The 16,175-nt window shown below is 40.1% G+C and overlaps 1 protein-coding gene across 10 annotated transcripts in view; it reads right to left on the reverse strand.

Annotated features, from left to right (window-relative positions):
- Kiaa1217 (KIAA1217 ortholog) overlaps positions 1-15,483 on the reverse strand; it is a 470,681-nt gene extending 455,198 nt beyond the window's left edge. For 4 of the 10 annotated variants that reach the window (XM_029470022.2, XM_029470008.2, XM_029470019.2 and 1 more), the window contains exon 1: positions 14,966-15,481. In XM_029470022.2, coding sequence (XP_029325882.1) covers positions 14,966-15,179 — 214 coding nt within the window. In that variant the 5' untranslated portion in view covers positions 15,180-15,481. Of the gene's footprint in view, positions 1-14,965 lie in introns of all 10 variants that reach the window. The other 6 variants (XM_021184826.3, XM_029470045.2, XM_029470043.2 and 3 more) reach the window with 4 other exon arrangements.
- Positions 15,484-16,175: the final 692 nt, after the last annotated feature.

Consider the following 16,175-nt stretch of genomic DNA (forward strand, 5'->3'; position numbering starts at 1 on the left):
ATACACAGGTGAAGAAATCTGAGATTCTGTACAGCTTTGTCCTATGGCCAACAACCTTCATCATTCGTAGAAAGATGTGGTCAGTATTAGCATTCATTCTGGGCTCCACCCCACAGTTACCTGGCAATAGCCAGGAATGCCCAACTCACTGTAAAAGGGGCTATTTGCTCTCTCCTCAATCTCTTACTCTCTTACCCTCTTTGACCCTTCTCTACCCATTCCCCTACCCTCTCTCTTTCCTTGTGTTCCTGGCCTAATCTACTCTCTCCCCCTCTCCCTTCTTCTCCTCTATTCTCTCTCCCTCTTTCTGCCTTTCTCAGCCTCTGCTCCCCCAACTCTCCTCCCCATGCCCTAAATAGAACTCTATTTCATACTGCATCCATCCTATGGCTGGTACCTCAGGGGAAAGGGACGCTTCAGCATGGGCCTGCAGAGGTACCCCCTTCCCCCTCACCATAATGTGCCTCTACCAAATATATCCTGGCTCTTTCTTTCTTGTTTATAAAATACAACAGTCAGGATAAGTCTCATGTTATACACACAGAAAGATCTGTTAAAGATAGGCTTCATGTTCTATCACAACAATAGCAATAGCAATTCTTTAAGAAGTCACAGTTTTCGTATTATATTTGGTGTGGCTCAGAATTCATTAAGTTTCGGGTTTTAGTCTTCAATTATAGTTTTTAAATGTTAGAAATAAACATCCACAAAACACAAATCAGTGTCGCTAGGATGTATAGGATCTGTCCCTGCAGTGTATACCTCGTATGCTCCAATATCAACAGTGTATTCCGAGTGATGAAGCAGGGTTTTCTCCTTTTCAGCACCTGCACATGGTAACTGATTGTCTTATGTGCTTACCAAATATTTAGTATGTCACATGTCTTTGGGCTTCCATCTGTGGGAATTTTTAGATGCCACATAAAGCAAATTCTTTCAAAGATGATTTATATTTTCTGCTTCTAAGCAGCTTTGGACACTGCCAATTGGGAGTAAATCAGTCAGCATTTTTGCATTTGGCTTTTGGTTTTTATCCATTGACCCGTCAATAACTCAGCTTTAGTCCCTGTGGGAGCATGCAGTGACTACTTTTTCATTATTGTGACAAAATAGTTGATAAGGTGCAATTCAATGGGGAAAGCTTTTATTTTGTTCTAGAGTTTGTACAGCCCACCATGTCTGGGGGTCACAGCAGACAGAGACTGGTCACACTGCAGCCACAGTCAGAGAACAGAGAGAGATGGATGCTGCTGCTCACCTTGTTTTCTTCTTTTCAGTTCTTTTTTATTTGTGTGCATCTTCATATGCATGTTCGGGTGCATTCATGCATGTCCGTATAAATGCCAGAGGGGAACCTCAAGTGACACACCTTAAGAGCCTTGGCTTTTGAGCTCGGTCTCTTACTGGGACATGGGGTTTGTGGATTACTTTAAACTGGGCAGCCAATGAGTCCTGAGAATCTATCTATCTCTGCCACCCCAGCCTTGGGATGGCAAGCATGAACCACCATGCCTTGCTTTTTATGAAATCCTGGTATCATAATCCACACTTTACCTACTGAATCACCTCCCTAGCCTTTGCCTTCCTTTTTTATTCAGTGTGGGACCACAGACCCTGGAAAAGATGCCACCCACAGCCAGGGAGGATCTTCCTTCTCTAATTAAACCTCTATGGAAACACCCTCAAGAGATACACAGAGCTCTGTTTCCATGGGGATACTAAACCATCATACTGACATCAAGATTAACCAACAAACCATGTGAATAAAAGCAGGAGGTTGGCAATTCTCCATATATTCCATTCTCTTACACGTCTCACAGTTCAGGCTAAACCAACAGTTTTTTTTCAGTCTACATCTGCAGGGCAGGCTTCCTCTGACAGTGTCACTGCTCCTGTAATGCCTCAGCAGACACTTCCTACCCTCCCAGTGTACCTATTGACATTTCCTGGACCACAAGGCTTGGCAGAGCCACTACCAGGAAGCAAATACAGTTCTGCATTCTGCTTATTTCCTCACATTGGAGCTTTCTTGTGTTTGCCTCAGAGGAATTTGCCTGCTTTCCTACCAGAACAACCAGGCATTACAAAAGTATTTGTGGTATTTTAAAGAAATTCAGTGGTTTTAGCTTTGGTCCTCTGGGAAGACATTCATTCTCTATTATGTACAATTTCCATTATGATTTGTTGATGATTCTTCTGGTTATAGCTATTCAAAAACCTTTGCAAAATAACTGTCCTAAGTAGGGCATAAATAGAACAGAGATTTTCCTAGGGTAGCATCTTTAAATATTCAAGATGCCTCTTCACGTCTCACTAAAATGTAAATAGAGGTCTCATCATAAAAAAGGATGGCATTGTATTGTGCTTGAACTGGAATTAGCAAATCAGTCCTCACCTTAAAAACAAGTTCTAATTCAAAATTGGAAAATGACCATGAGAAACAGGCTGAGGTAAACAAACAGTAACAAATGATAGAAAATAATTATACAGTGCAATTATGGAATCACAAGGAGATTAGAAGAAAGGCCAGTGATTCTTACCAGCTCCCCATTCCTGGGTCTCCAGGTGTAGAAAGGGTATCTAGAACAATAAATGAGCCTTTCTTTGTTGATGCCTGAAGCCATACTTTGAAAAACGGTGGGGGAATTTTAATTGTGATGGTAATTCAGTTAAGAATGATTTGAAATTTCATTAAACAGGACATTAAATATCATAGGCCAGAAAACACGACTCACATCCTTTTAGTTTAAAAAAAATGGTTGGTGAGGGGGCTGTAAAGATGGCTTAGCAGTTAAGAATAAACACTCTTCTTTTAGAGGACCTAGGTTCTGTTCCTAACAACCATGTGATGCATCTCACAGCCACCCACCTGTAGCTCCAGTGCCAGGGGATCTATCTGACTCCCACTTCTGGCTTCCATGGGCACCACATGTGGGTGACAGATACACAGAAACATATAATGCACATAACTAGAATTTTCTCAAAGAAAATCTTTCTGTGGAGTATTCATTTGCAACAACCTAGGCGTATGGATGCATCTGTTAGAATATCTAGAATAACTGGCCTGGCTTTTAAAAGAAAATTCCCAGGTTGGTGTACATGAGGCTTAATATTTAAGTCTACCTCTGCTATGACTCTTGTATGTGGGAACACCTCAGAGTCTTAGTAACTTACGACTCTTTCCTGTACTTTCTATCCCTCTAGGTGGTTGGTTCCTCTATCATTTTTCTAATTTGGTTTTTGTCCTTGATCAGTGTGATGTTGGTTAATTTTCATGACCAACTTAACTGGATGTAGAGTTACCATGGAGACATACCTCTGGGGATGTCTATGAGACTGTATCCAGAAAAAGTTTAAGCGAGGAGTAAAGATTAATCTTGAATGTGGGTAGTATCATGCAGGGGGCTGGCCCTCAGTTGAATAAAGAGGAGAAAAGACTGAATGTGGCCATAACCCACTGTGTCCACATGACTCTCCTGGAATGGTGGACTATACTCTTCCTAAACTATCAATCCAAACAAATCTTTCCTCTCTTAAGTTGCTTCTTGCCAGGCATTGGATCACAACAATGAGAAAACGAATTCACTCTCTGGCTATCCCCGGTAGGACACCAGGCTCCATTTGCCCTGGCCTGTATCTTAGAGCCTAGAAGGGGACATGATGCTCAGAAGGGAGCCAGTAAATATTCACAGTCGCAATGTTCAGCACAGTTTTCTCTTGGAATCATTTCAGAAAAAAACTCATTCCTTCTCTGCTATTTCTCATGCCATTTCTTCTTCTCTTGTTTCTGCCACCCTGGCCCACTTTGCTATTTCCTAAATTCGGTGTGGTCTTTGATGATGCTTCCATTCTTTTCCTACTTGGGAGATTTCAGTTACTTGGGGGTTAATAGCCCTCTCTACTTCTCTTGTACATTCATTATTTTGTACATAAAATTCTTGCAAAGTTTTATTTCAATATCCAGAGAGCACAGCTATTCAGGCATTGCATGGCTTGAATGTGATCCCCACAGGCTCATGTACAGCCTCATGGTCGCTCTGATTGGGCGCAAGGTGGAGCTTTTAGGAGGTGTGTCCATGTTGTGAATCCAGATGGACAGGTCCCACCACCACAGCTAAGAGCTGCCTGTGCAGCCATGTTTTTCTTACCACAGTAGACTGTTGCTCATCAAATACACTAGAAAGAAACTCACATGCTTAAGTTGCTTTTCCTAGATATGTTGGCCCAGAAAGTAGAAAAGGATCAAAAGCAATACTCAAGGGAAAATGTTTAACTTTTCTAAAAAAAATTTATTTATTTTATGTATATGAGTACACTGTAGTTATCTTCAGATACACCAGAAGAGGGCATCAGATCCCATCACCGAAGTTTCTGAGCCACCATATGGTTGATGGGAATTGAACTCAGGACCTCTGGAAGAGCACTCAGTGCTCTTAACCACTGAGCCATCTCTTCAGCTCCTGTTTTACTTTTTTTTTTTTTTTTTTTTTTAAAGCTTCCACAACTCAGCACAAAAGCAGACATAAACTAAATGTTCAGTTGTGCGTTTGTTCTTGAATGGCTAAAGGCCTTATGGGGATCATATTTTTAAAAAAACAACTATCATTAAATATAGCTTGAAAAAAGTCTAGCAAATGTGTATCCAGCATATATTAAAATGAAAAAATGTTAAGTATATCTCCACATAACAAATATATCAAGGGCCATATACCTATATATTACATATTCATAATATATATAAGCTGTTAGTCAATTATAAGCATCTTTTGTAGTTTGAATATCTCAGGTATTCACTACCTTTAAAATCCAACTTGGTTACTATGTTTGTAATATGAATTATCAATAAATATAAAATTCAAAAATATGTCTTCCTAACAGATACATTTAACCAATTTTTCTCTATGTAAGAAGAGAGTCATTATTCACTTATAATTCCTTATAATTCATTTTGCTAATATAATTTTACATTTTGGAAACACGAAAAATGAACTCATTTGAAGCTCCATTTGCCTTCTCATTAAAAAGTGGGGGTCAGGGCGGGGGTTAGAGAACCACAGAGGTGGATCTCTGGACAAACTTAAGAGTAGCGATTATTAACTCATGAAACCGTAATGGTTAACCTGGTGGGTCAGCATCATTAAGAACAAGGCTTTTGCTTTCTCCACCCATTTACATTCCCAGACACTTCCCTGCCCACACCTGGCAATGAGCTAAGAGGAGCCTTGTGGAGCAATAGAAAGGGGGATGGGCAGACAGACAGGCTGGGGCACAGTTGTCTGCTCTCAAGTCACCAAGCTAGATACATGTGCTTTCACGAACATAGAAAACACATGGTGTTAGAAGGATGTGATTTCTTTGCTTAGAAGAATCTTTATATACATATAATGAAAATATCGTTTCTGCCCTCTCATCTATATTAATTCTGATCATTTTTGAACTGTGCATGTTGTGGCTGCTTCGATGAATCTAAATAAAAGTATTTCAAAAGTAAAGTGATTTATTAGAATCAAAATCTTAACACTGAATTAATACAGCATTCATGCAGAGTTGAATCAGTACAAGAAATCAGGATGAAAATGTGGCTTGGGTAATAAAATATTTTATTAGAATTGGGAAAACATCTCATTTGTGTTTCTATTCAATATCTTAATGGTCTTATAGAGGAAAAAAATCACAGCATAACGAACCCATGCTTTGAGGTTTGTGAACACTATAAACTTTTAATTAAAAAATGTAATTTATTTTATGTGGATAGGTGTTTTAGCTGCATGTGTATACTTGCGTTCCTGGTGCTTGTGGAGGCCAGAGAAAGGCTTCAGATCCACTGGAACTAGAGCTACAGATGGTTATGAGCCCTACTGGGAACTGAACCCAGAACCCTTGGAAGAACAGCCATTATTTTTAAATGCTGAGCCTAATACAAATTTTAGAAAAGAGTGAATTTTAAATTTTGTAGATAGTTTGTTCCTTTTGTTCAAAACTCTAGTAAAACAATAACAAAAATTCATATTTCCTTTTCAGTTTTTTGAAGTGAGAAACATTCATTTAGTCCCCTGGGAGTAACGAAGAGAGAAGGTTTTTTTTTTGTTTTTTTGTTTTTTTTTTTTTAACAGTCATTGCTTGATCAATGCCCATTCTTTCTGGACTTGAAATAAGCAAGCGAAACCAGAGAGCTAATGAGGCACATAGCACAAGAGACTGTATATATCTAAGATCAATTCGACTCCTTGGGAAAGAAGAGAAGATTTGAGGGGCAACCTGGAGACAATCTAGCAGGTTTTGTCGTTTTCACTTAGGATGTACTGGACAGATGGAAGCACTGACTTAAAAGGCGAAAAGAAGTAACTCTGGCTTTTTCTGTATTACGTCTAAAGGGTGAGATTAATTGTTAAGGTAATACACTCATGAGTCTCTGTATGCTTAACAGACTAGTATACATTAAACAAAGACAATCCCACATTAACTTAATCCCAGAAGTGATTTCCAAACTCCTACAGTAAACACTAACAGAATCCAGGAAGCAAATAAAATATGAGGAAAATATATATCTGTACAAGCCCACCCTTGCTTTTCACAGGTCCTAGAAGCATATGTATGGCTGGTTAAAGAAAAATAAAGAGAACTCCAGATTTAAGAGTTATTTTAAATATTCACACAGTCATATTTCATGCTATATTTAGTTAGAGAAAAGTTGGCTTGAAGTAACTGGAAAGAAACATTCAAAAGGTTGAATTTTCTTCCGTAATATAACCATCCAGAGAAAGGCACGCACATTTTAATAGCATGGGGAGAAATTTATTGGTCTATACAGGTGCTGGATGCATGAATCTGGACTGCCTGGCATTGGTGATGAGCCAAAACTATGAACTGAGTGGGCTGGAGTATCAGTTACCATTGCTTTGTTGAGTTAAAAACAGTCCTCTTTGATATCAGCTTTCCTCAAATATTGGATGAAACTGATCTCTGATTGCAAAGGCAATCAGAAAGAAAAGGGCATGCTCACTACAATTATGTCACTTCTAGAAAACACTAGACATCGGACAGGTCTTTCCATTGGATAACTGCTTCCTGTCATTATTACTCACATGTTATCAGAAGACACAATACAACGGTACACCAGTATGAGGGGCTGCCTCCTGAAAACAAGGACTACCTTTTCTGCTCATCCACTGTGCCAGGGTTTAACATCATCACCATCATCGGTAGAATTCAGAATAAATGTATATGTTACTAAAGAAAATAGAGACATTTGTCCTCTGATTTCTAATATTTGTGATTTACCAAGGTGGACAACATTAGGCCTCAGGCTTCCACAAGCAATTAAAGTCAGTAGGTCCTCTAGTAGACAAGAGCATGTGAGGTTACCTCTTTGCCATAAATAACAGTATAAGGCTTATGAGCCAGGGATCATAATGGATCTTTTCTGGCATGGATACATGCATAATACTTGTGAGAAATTTTTACCTTCTTCCGCATTTGCAGATAAACAGAGACCTCATTGTTCTTGACTTTGATTACTTATGTGGGGCACTGACTCTTGAAAACACCAGACACACATTAACTAAGTCATTAACCCACAGCAATCTTCTTCCCAGAAACCACGTCTTATTATTCTTTAATGGCTGACTAGACTCAGTCAGGAAGGATAATTGTCTTGCTCAAGGCCACAGAGGGAGTCTTGTGTCAGAACCGAATTAGAGTTGAGTGATTTGAGGCCTACAGGCTTGAATTTGGCCCATTAGGTCATGCCTGATGGGAAAAAACTTGCTTGACTCATATGAAGAAAGAGAGAGAGACAGAGACAGAGACAGAGAGAGAGACAGAGAGAGACAGAGAGACAGAGGAGAGAGAGATTCTTTGAGCATGAATACAGGCATTAGGATGGTGATGCTCATGTGTACAACAGCATTTTCCATGTTAAGATAGCATTCACAGATTGTGACATGCTTAAGCATTCTGAATCTTGTTTGCCTCCTTTCCCATGTCTTGTATTTGCTTAATAAAGAGCAATGCTAGATAATGAACAGTGGCTCAGTGCAGAAGCCTATCTCCTTTCTTCTCTATTTTTCTGTCTCCCAGGCTACCCCTGAGTTGCACTGCTCCTTCCTCAGCCTCGGGTAGAGATGATGCCTCAAAAGAGCTTGTGTTGAGTTGTAGAATGTCACCAAAAGTTTTTCTTTCTCAGGGACCAGACTGAACAGTTTCTAAGTTTGGCTAGCCTTATTCATTCCTTCAATGAGCAGATGCTTGCTCTTTATAGACAGGTGCTTTAGCATAGAGGTCAACTGTAGAAGATCAGGAGATAAAACTGATGGAATTAGTTCCTATCTGCATTCTAAATCTTTATGCTTACAAATAAATATAGTTCTCATCCTTCATCAAAGAAACCACTCTTTACATTACAAAAACTCACAATGGATCAAAATTGTGGCCAGGTCCCAGCTGATACAAGTACAACCCAACTGTCACAACCCTCGGGGAAGAGCTCAAAAGAGGAGGACAGAAACACTGTAAGAGCCAGAGGACCAGGAAGTCTGCTGGGATATTGTGTCATTTTATCCTAGAAATGACAATGAATTACACTCGTGGTACCTCAACCATAAAATAGCCTAAAGAAGACTTAAACAATGATACTATCAATAGGCATACTATTGAATAAAACATCAATCTTACTGGGTCTCATCCCGAGATAAAGAATTATAGGCAAACAATGACTGGGGAGAGAGGAGAATTAGAGATCCCCAGGGATTATCCCCCAATTGGTTATCCAGTACCAAGTGATCTGTCCTACAATCTAATACAGACAAGCAACAATAAATGAACTCAGCATGTTGTATTTACATATTTAGGCATATATTCATATATATGAAACAATAACAACTAAAGAAAAAGAGGCCATGAATTTGAGCAGGAGGGAAGAAGGATAAAAGGGAAGAGCTGGAGGAAGGCAGAGGGGAATTTTTTTCTAGATAGTTTTCTCTGTGTAGCTTTGACTGTCCTGGAACTTGCTCTGTAGACTAGGCTGGCTTCAAACTCACAAAGATCCACCTGTCTCTGGTCTCCTGAGTCCTGGAATTAAAGCCATGAGGCACCATCGCCCAGCTGATGTAATTATATTTTAATTAATTAAATGGAATTAGAGTTCGGGTTCTGACTGGAAAGATTTCTCAGCAGTTAAGATCAGTGACTGTTCTCCCAGAGGTCCTGAGTTCAATTCCAGGAACCACATGGTGACTCACAACCATCTGTGATGGTATTTGATGTCCTCCTCTGGTATGTCTGAAGACAGTTACAGTGTACTCATATACATAAAATAAATAATTCTTTAGAATTCTGGTTCTATGACTTCCTGACTAATGGTTTTGAGAAACTCCCTCAAACTTTCTGTTTCAATTTCCTAATCTGATAAATAATAGCACTAAGTTATTGGATTCCCCAAGGCTGCTTACAATTGTGCTAGTCACAGTGGTAGAACTCAAGAGAATAGAAATCACCACCACCATCTTTTTCATCACAAAAAGTATAGGAGAGAAGGGAAGCTATTTCTTCAAACCAGTCTTGTTGGTATTCATGTCTACTTTTAAGACTGATTTATTTTGAATAGCTGAGTGGAAACCAAATTTAAAAGTCAAGAGCTGGGCCTAATGAGATGGCTCAGTGGGTAAAGTGCTTGCCTCAGGAATCTAATGACAATGAGTTGGATTCTTGAAACCACAATATAACTCTCTGATCTCTACACATGTGCCATGGCATATAAGCTTCCTCCACATCATGCTGCATATATGTGCATATATATATATATGTACACACACACACACACACACACACACAAATAATAGCTATAATATTTCAAGTGCCATTCAGTGGTACAACATTTAGAATCACCTGGCCCCAGACTCAATTTCTAGTACCTCACAAGTAAATAAAAATCAATTAATGAAACCAGGATGGTGCCATCCAGAGGAGTATATCTGAACAGGAGGGAATGCTGCTCAGAAAGAGATGTTCCAGTCTCTCTCACTGACTCATACCCTGACCTGGATAATCCTAGCCTCTTTCAGGGAACACTTCAACACCGACCTTCCATTTGGACGATTATCACATGCTGGAAGTTCTTCATGGGAGAATCTTATGAATGCTATGATCCTAAGGAAGCGGGAGTCAACCTGGGTCTTTGGTTGGGAGTGAGAAGCACATCAGCATCCCAGGAATGCAGTTAACCATGTTGTTGAACTTGATTTGCATAGGAACTCAAAGTAAAATAGGCAGTGATCACTGTGTTAAGTGACTACCTCATAGGCACACTGCTTATACACATAAAGCAATGTCATGTACTATGGTCTCAAACTTAGAATGATAAAACTCTTGAGGAATTCACAATATAATGATTATAATTATATTGCAGAGGGAATGGAAAATAAAATCAAGAAACTCCAAAAGGTAAAATGTGCATTAAAAATGTAAGTGAAGATAAACTTCACAGAGTAACAGCAGAGTCCTAGAGGTTCACACAGAGAAAAAGAGAGCAAATATGGAAGGATATATCTCCTAAGAAGTAGCAGGACAGTGTGAGCAGAGGGCACTCTTTGACTTGAAAGAGCCCATTAAAGATCTAGTCAAAATGGATAAAAACCTGATACTTTCAAACACTTCAGGAAAGTTCTCAAACATCAAAGATAAATAGGAGATCTTGAAAACTTTGAAATAAAGCGAGAACAATGGTGTTACCCACAAAGGAAGCTGTGAGTTCATGAGTGACATTCAATCTAGAAATCCATACCCACTCAAATTATCCTGCAGACATGAAAATGAATAAAGGTATTTGGGGACTGCAAACACTCAGAATGTTTTCTTCCCATTTAACTTTTCTTCTGATCGTTCTGTGTTCTAGAAACACCATGGCAGAAGGAAACTGAGAAACACATGTTGGACAGAAAGGCGTTTCTTCCCTTGGAGAAATAAGGAAATGATAACATCGGGTTTCTTGCATTAGGCATGAAAATACTTGTAGCAGTCTGTCTCAGCTCTGCCCCACAGTTACCTGGCAGCAGCCACTATACACTTTGTTCATTTACAATGTTCAGACATGATCAACAGATAATCCATGGAGGACCTAGCTATGATAACAACTCATGGTATCGATAATCTAATGGGAAATAAAGGCTAAGAACATAACATTCAAGAGGCATATAAGGGATGGGAGCAGATAAAGGCGGAGTCCTGCTGATATGTGTAAAATGTACTAAATGAGAGACACAGGTTTTAAACAAAATTTAAAATGTTCTTGGTGAACAAGAAACCAGGCATAGACAAAGACAGACACTGATGAAGACCAAGCTGAGGACAAATATATGTAACTTTCTGAATGGTAACATCAAGACCTCAGTGAGGCCAGCAATGCCATAGCTCAACTCAATCTCAGACCCAGCGGTATTTTTGACATTACTGGAATTGCTTGATATTTTGAGACAGGGGTCTTGCTAGCCGGAAGACCTATGCAATTCAAGGTTGCCTCAAAATGGCAGTCCTTTTGCCTCAACTTCCCTAGTGTTGGGGTTATAGGCATGTACCACTATAATTGGCTTTGGATTAATTTTCGTTTTTCTTTTAGTAGTGCTAGAGATTGAACCCAGGGCCTCACATACTAGGCCAATGCTTTGTCACTGAGCTGTGTTTCCAGCCCCAGGAATTATTCTTTCTTTCTTTCTTTCTTTCTTTCTTTCTTTCTTTCTTTCTTTCTTTCTTTCTTTCTTTCTTTCTTTCTTTCTTCCTTCCTTCCTTCCTTCCTTCCTTCCTTCCTTCCTTCCTTCCTTTCTTTCTTTTTTTTATATTTTTTATTATGTATTTTCCTCAATTACATTTCCAATGCTCTCCCAAAAGTCCCCCATACCCTCCCCCCAACTTCCCTACCCACCCATTCCCATTTTTTGGCTCTGGCGTTCCCCTGTACTGGGGCATATAAAGTTTGTGTGTCCAATGGGCCTCTCTTTCCAGTGATGGCTGACTAGACCATCTTTTGATACATATGCAGCTATAGTCAAGAGCTCTGGGGTACTGGTTAGTTCAGAATGTTGTTCCACCTATAGGGTTGCAGATCCCTTTAGCTCCTTGGGTACTTTCTCTAGCTCCTCCATTGGGAGCCCTGTGATCCATCCAATAGCTGACTGTGAGCATCCACTTCTGTGTTTGTTAGGCCCTGGCATAATCTCACAAGAGACAGCTATATCTGGGACCTTTCAGCAAAATCTTGCTAGTGTATGCAATGCTGTCAGTGTTTGGAAGCTGATTATGGGGTGGATCCCTGGATATGGCAGTCTCTAGATGGTCCATTCTTTCCTCACAGCTCCAAACTTTGTCTCTGTAACTCCTCCCATGGGTGTTTTGTTCTTTCTTCCTTCCTTCCTTCCTTCCTTCCTTCCTTCCTTCCTTCCTTCCTTCCTTCCTTCCTTCCTTCCTTCCTTCCTTTCTTTCTTTCTTTCTTTCTTTCTTTCTTTCTTTCTTTCTTTCTTTCTTTTCGTATCTATCTATCTATCTATCTATCTATCTATCTATCTATCATTTATCTATCTACCTGTCATTTATCCATCTAACTATCAATCTATCTATTTCTCTGTGTGTGTGTGTGTAACACACACACAGAGAGAGAGAGAGAGAGAGAGAGAGAGAGAGAGAGAGAGAGAGAGAGAGAGAGAGAGAGAGAGGAGAGGAGAGGAGAGGAGAGGAGAGGAGAGGAGAGGAGAGGAGAGGAGAGGAGAGGAGAGGAGAGGAGAGGAGAGGAGAGGAGAGGAGAGGAGAGGGAGGCAGAAGTGTGTCAGTCAGACGATCTTGTGTTAGTTCTTTATTTTCACCATGTGGAACTAAGGACAACAGGCTTGGTGGGGATCACCTTTACCCATAAACCATCTCTCCGGCCTTGGATTTCTTAATCCCAAGACCCACACTTCAGTGAAAACCTAACAGAGCCCTGTTACAATACAAAATTTTTCCTGCTTTCTGAGGAGAGGTACCCATGAACACTCTATGATATAAACGTGCTGGCTCGTTTTATGTCAACTTGATATAGCTATAGTCATTGAAGAGGAGGGAGTCTCAGTTGACAAAATGCCTCCATAAGTTCCAACTGTAGGCAAGGCTAAAAGGTATTTCCTTAATTAGTGATTAATTGGAGAGGGCCCAGCCCTATGTGAGTGGGACTACACTGGCAGTATTGGATTCTCTAGGAAAGCAGGCTGAGTAAGCCATGGAGATCAAGGCAGTAAGCAGCACCCCTCCTTGGCCTTTGCATCAGTTTCTGTCTCCTGGTTCTTACCCCGACTTCCTTCAATGATGGACTACCCTGTAGAAATGTAAGTGGAATGAACACTTTCTTCCCCAACTTGTTTTTGGTCCTGGTGTTTCATTACAGCAATAAATAACATTAACCAGGACAGAGGGGTTGCTTTGTCAAAGAATTCTGATTAAACATAAAGATACATGTGCATTCTCATGATGTCTTTCAAAATAACCCCATCCTGCTGTCAATGTCAAAATTTTTATAGTGTTAACTTTTCTTTTCCTCCACAAGAGATTCAAAGTAAATACCACTGTATAAATTTATAATCTCATTTAATTTTTTAAAACAAAAATACCACTATCTCTATTGATCCTATACTGTGATAAAGATTCTTATTTTAATGGCTTTTAAACCAAGTGCCCCCCCAAAACCTGCTATCAAACATTTTACCCACAAAGTCTGTTCAGGTGAACCCCCCAACGAGCCAGAAGAGGATCAGCATGATCAAGAATCTTTGGACTAAGGCTCTCTGTAAAGGTCTCCCTGTCTAGGTCAGAGACACCCAGTTGTGTATACCAAAAATGTGTGAACATTCTGTAGGTGGGGCAGGTTGATGTTCTTTTTCACTGAATGCTAATGGTTATCACCGTAGCCAAGACTCAGCCTCTACCGACTTCTATCAATCCTGCCAAAGTCTTACACGCTCATTCTGTGCTCTACTCTTCACAGGGTCTTTTGGCTCCAGTTTTTATACAAACATTTCAAGGCTCAAATGGACAAAAAAACAACAAAGGTAAGGAGAAATGGGTTTATTCCCAGAAAGACATTTGCATGTTTGGAATTTGATATAGCACAAGAATGTATCATTGTAGATTTTTTTCTAATAGTTTTAAACAAAAGAAGCCAGGGTCAAAATTATAAAATGAATGTGTTCTTTTGAATAAAATATAAACTTTTTGTTCCAGGATGAAGCTATTATATTGTTCAGTGAGACCTCAAAACGTATTAAAATAAGCATTATTAAAGATTTAGAAAATTTAATGTATAGTTCTTGATAAAAATGGGAGAAATTAGGATCACATTTAAAAAATACAATTTTGTTGCTCTTATGATTGTCCATACTAATAGAAGTTCTCGGTAGTTTAACATTTTTCAACTCCAGGTCAAATATTCAACAGTATTCCTATCAAGGGACATACGCTCACACACGCCTAAGAGGGCTTATCCAGGTAAACAGGTTAGCAGGAAGTTTTGCTTTCCTTGGCAAAGAACTATGGAGTCAGATTAGCATTTCAGAGACACACCATTTTAAACAGAGACGATCAATAAGTAAACATGATAACTTTCTTCTGCTAATTAATGACGTGGCTTTAGGACATCTTTTCTATTTCCATGTAAACAAGCAATAGGAAACTTTACCCAGCCATGATCAGGTTATGAAAGAGCACAGAATGCACAAATGAAGTCTCATCTGAAAGAGAACCCAGCCTTTCTTACACTGTTCTTTAGTTAATTAAGGCACTATGAGTTCTACAGTCTTAACGACTGGTTATTTTACAGTGCGCTCGCTCCAAGGTGCCAGGAAAGGGCGTGCACACAAACAGAGCTAAACATAATCTATGCCAGTTACCGGGCAGGGTCCAAGCAGGAAGTTTCTAGGCACACTAGAGGAAAGCCCCGCTGCAGCCTTACCTTTGTGAGCCGCCGCAGCCTTCCTCTGAGCTGAAGTTGCTGCCGCCTGCACCTGCTGATACTCTGTCAAGTTTCCTTCGCTTCCAGTTCTCTCTGTCTTGTCACCTCGGCTGGTTTTCTTCTGCTTGCTGCTTAAATCATCCTTCTTAGAGGACGGCAACTTAGCAGCTGCGTTAGTAAAGAAGGATCTAGCCGAGCGGGAGGATTTAGACATTTTAAACGACTGGGGAAAAAAACCCCAAACCCCCAAACAAAAAAAGCCCAGCTCTAGAATGGTACCTGCTGGGGCAGCAAATTCTTGAGAGTCACTTCTCAACAGCCGGTGACAGTGTGTTCAGCTGAATAGGAAGTGCTAGGCTGGGCTGGGCCACTTGTTATTTTGTTTATTAAACAAAGGCATCCTGCAGCCACATCACCCCTTCACTAGACGCATGGAATGGATATGGGTTTCAAAGATGAAAGTGGCAGTTGTAATAGTAAATGCTCCAACTCCAGTGACCTGCAGATTCTGGGACAGGGAATGTGAAATATGCATACATGCACACTCACTCTGGGAAGTCCCCAGCACGTTCAGACTAGACGCTGGACAGCCCAGAAATGGAAAATGAATGTAGCAGCCCCTCCCACTCAGGTACAAAATGTGAAAATGAGCCAGATGCGAGGTTTGCAGATCTATGGAGCTTGTGCCCTGTTCAGTTTCCAGGCATGTGTTCAAGCAAATATTCCTGTGCCTTAGTACATTCCTAGATTATAATCCAAAAATGGACCTGCAATGAATATCCACCTACAGAAACACTTCTAGTGTTTACAGACTGTGAAGAGCATCGTGCAGAAGAGAGAAACCAGAAGACTGTATGTATTTTCCATACCTCTTGGGGTTGCTATGCGGCACCCAGGAAATGAGAGGGGAGCTGTAAGCCTATATGAGGGAGTGTGGGGTGTATGCATATGCATGTATGTTTCTTTGTCCCCCTCTTTCTCTCTCTGTCTCTCTCTGTCTCTGTCTATCTGCCTCTGTCTCTGTTTCACTGTCTCTCTGTCTCTCTGTCTCTCTGTCTCTGTTTCTCTGCAAATCTGGGACTAGGTTATTTTACCCTTTACAGAGCCTGGAGTTACTTCTAGTGAATAGTTGTACTACTTTCTGAAAGACCGATAGTAACATGTAACATGTGAAAAGAAGGAGTGTTCATGGGTTCGGTTTTCGTTAGGC

Source organism: Mus caroli, unplaced genomic scaffold, assembly GCF_978045245.1.
Source record: "Mus caroli unplaced genomic scaffold, Mus_caroli_1 scaffold_2, whole genome shotgun sequence".
NCBI classification, from domain to species: Eukaryota; Metazoa; Chordata; class Mammalia; order Rodentia; family Muridae; genus Mus; species Mus caroli.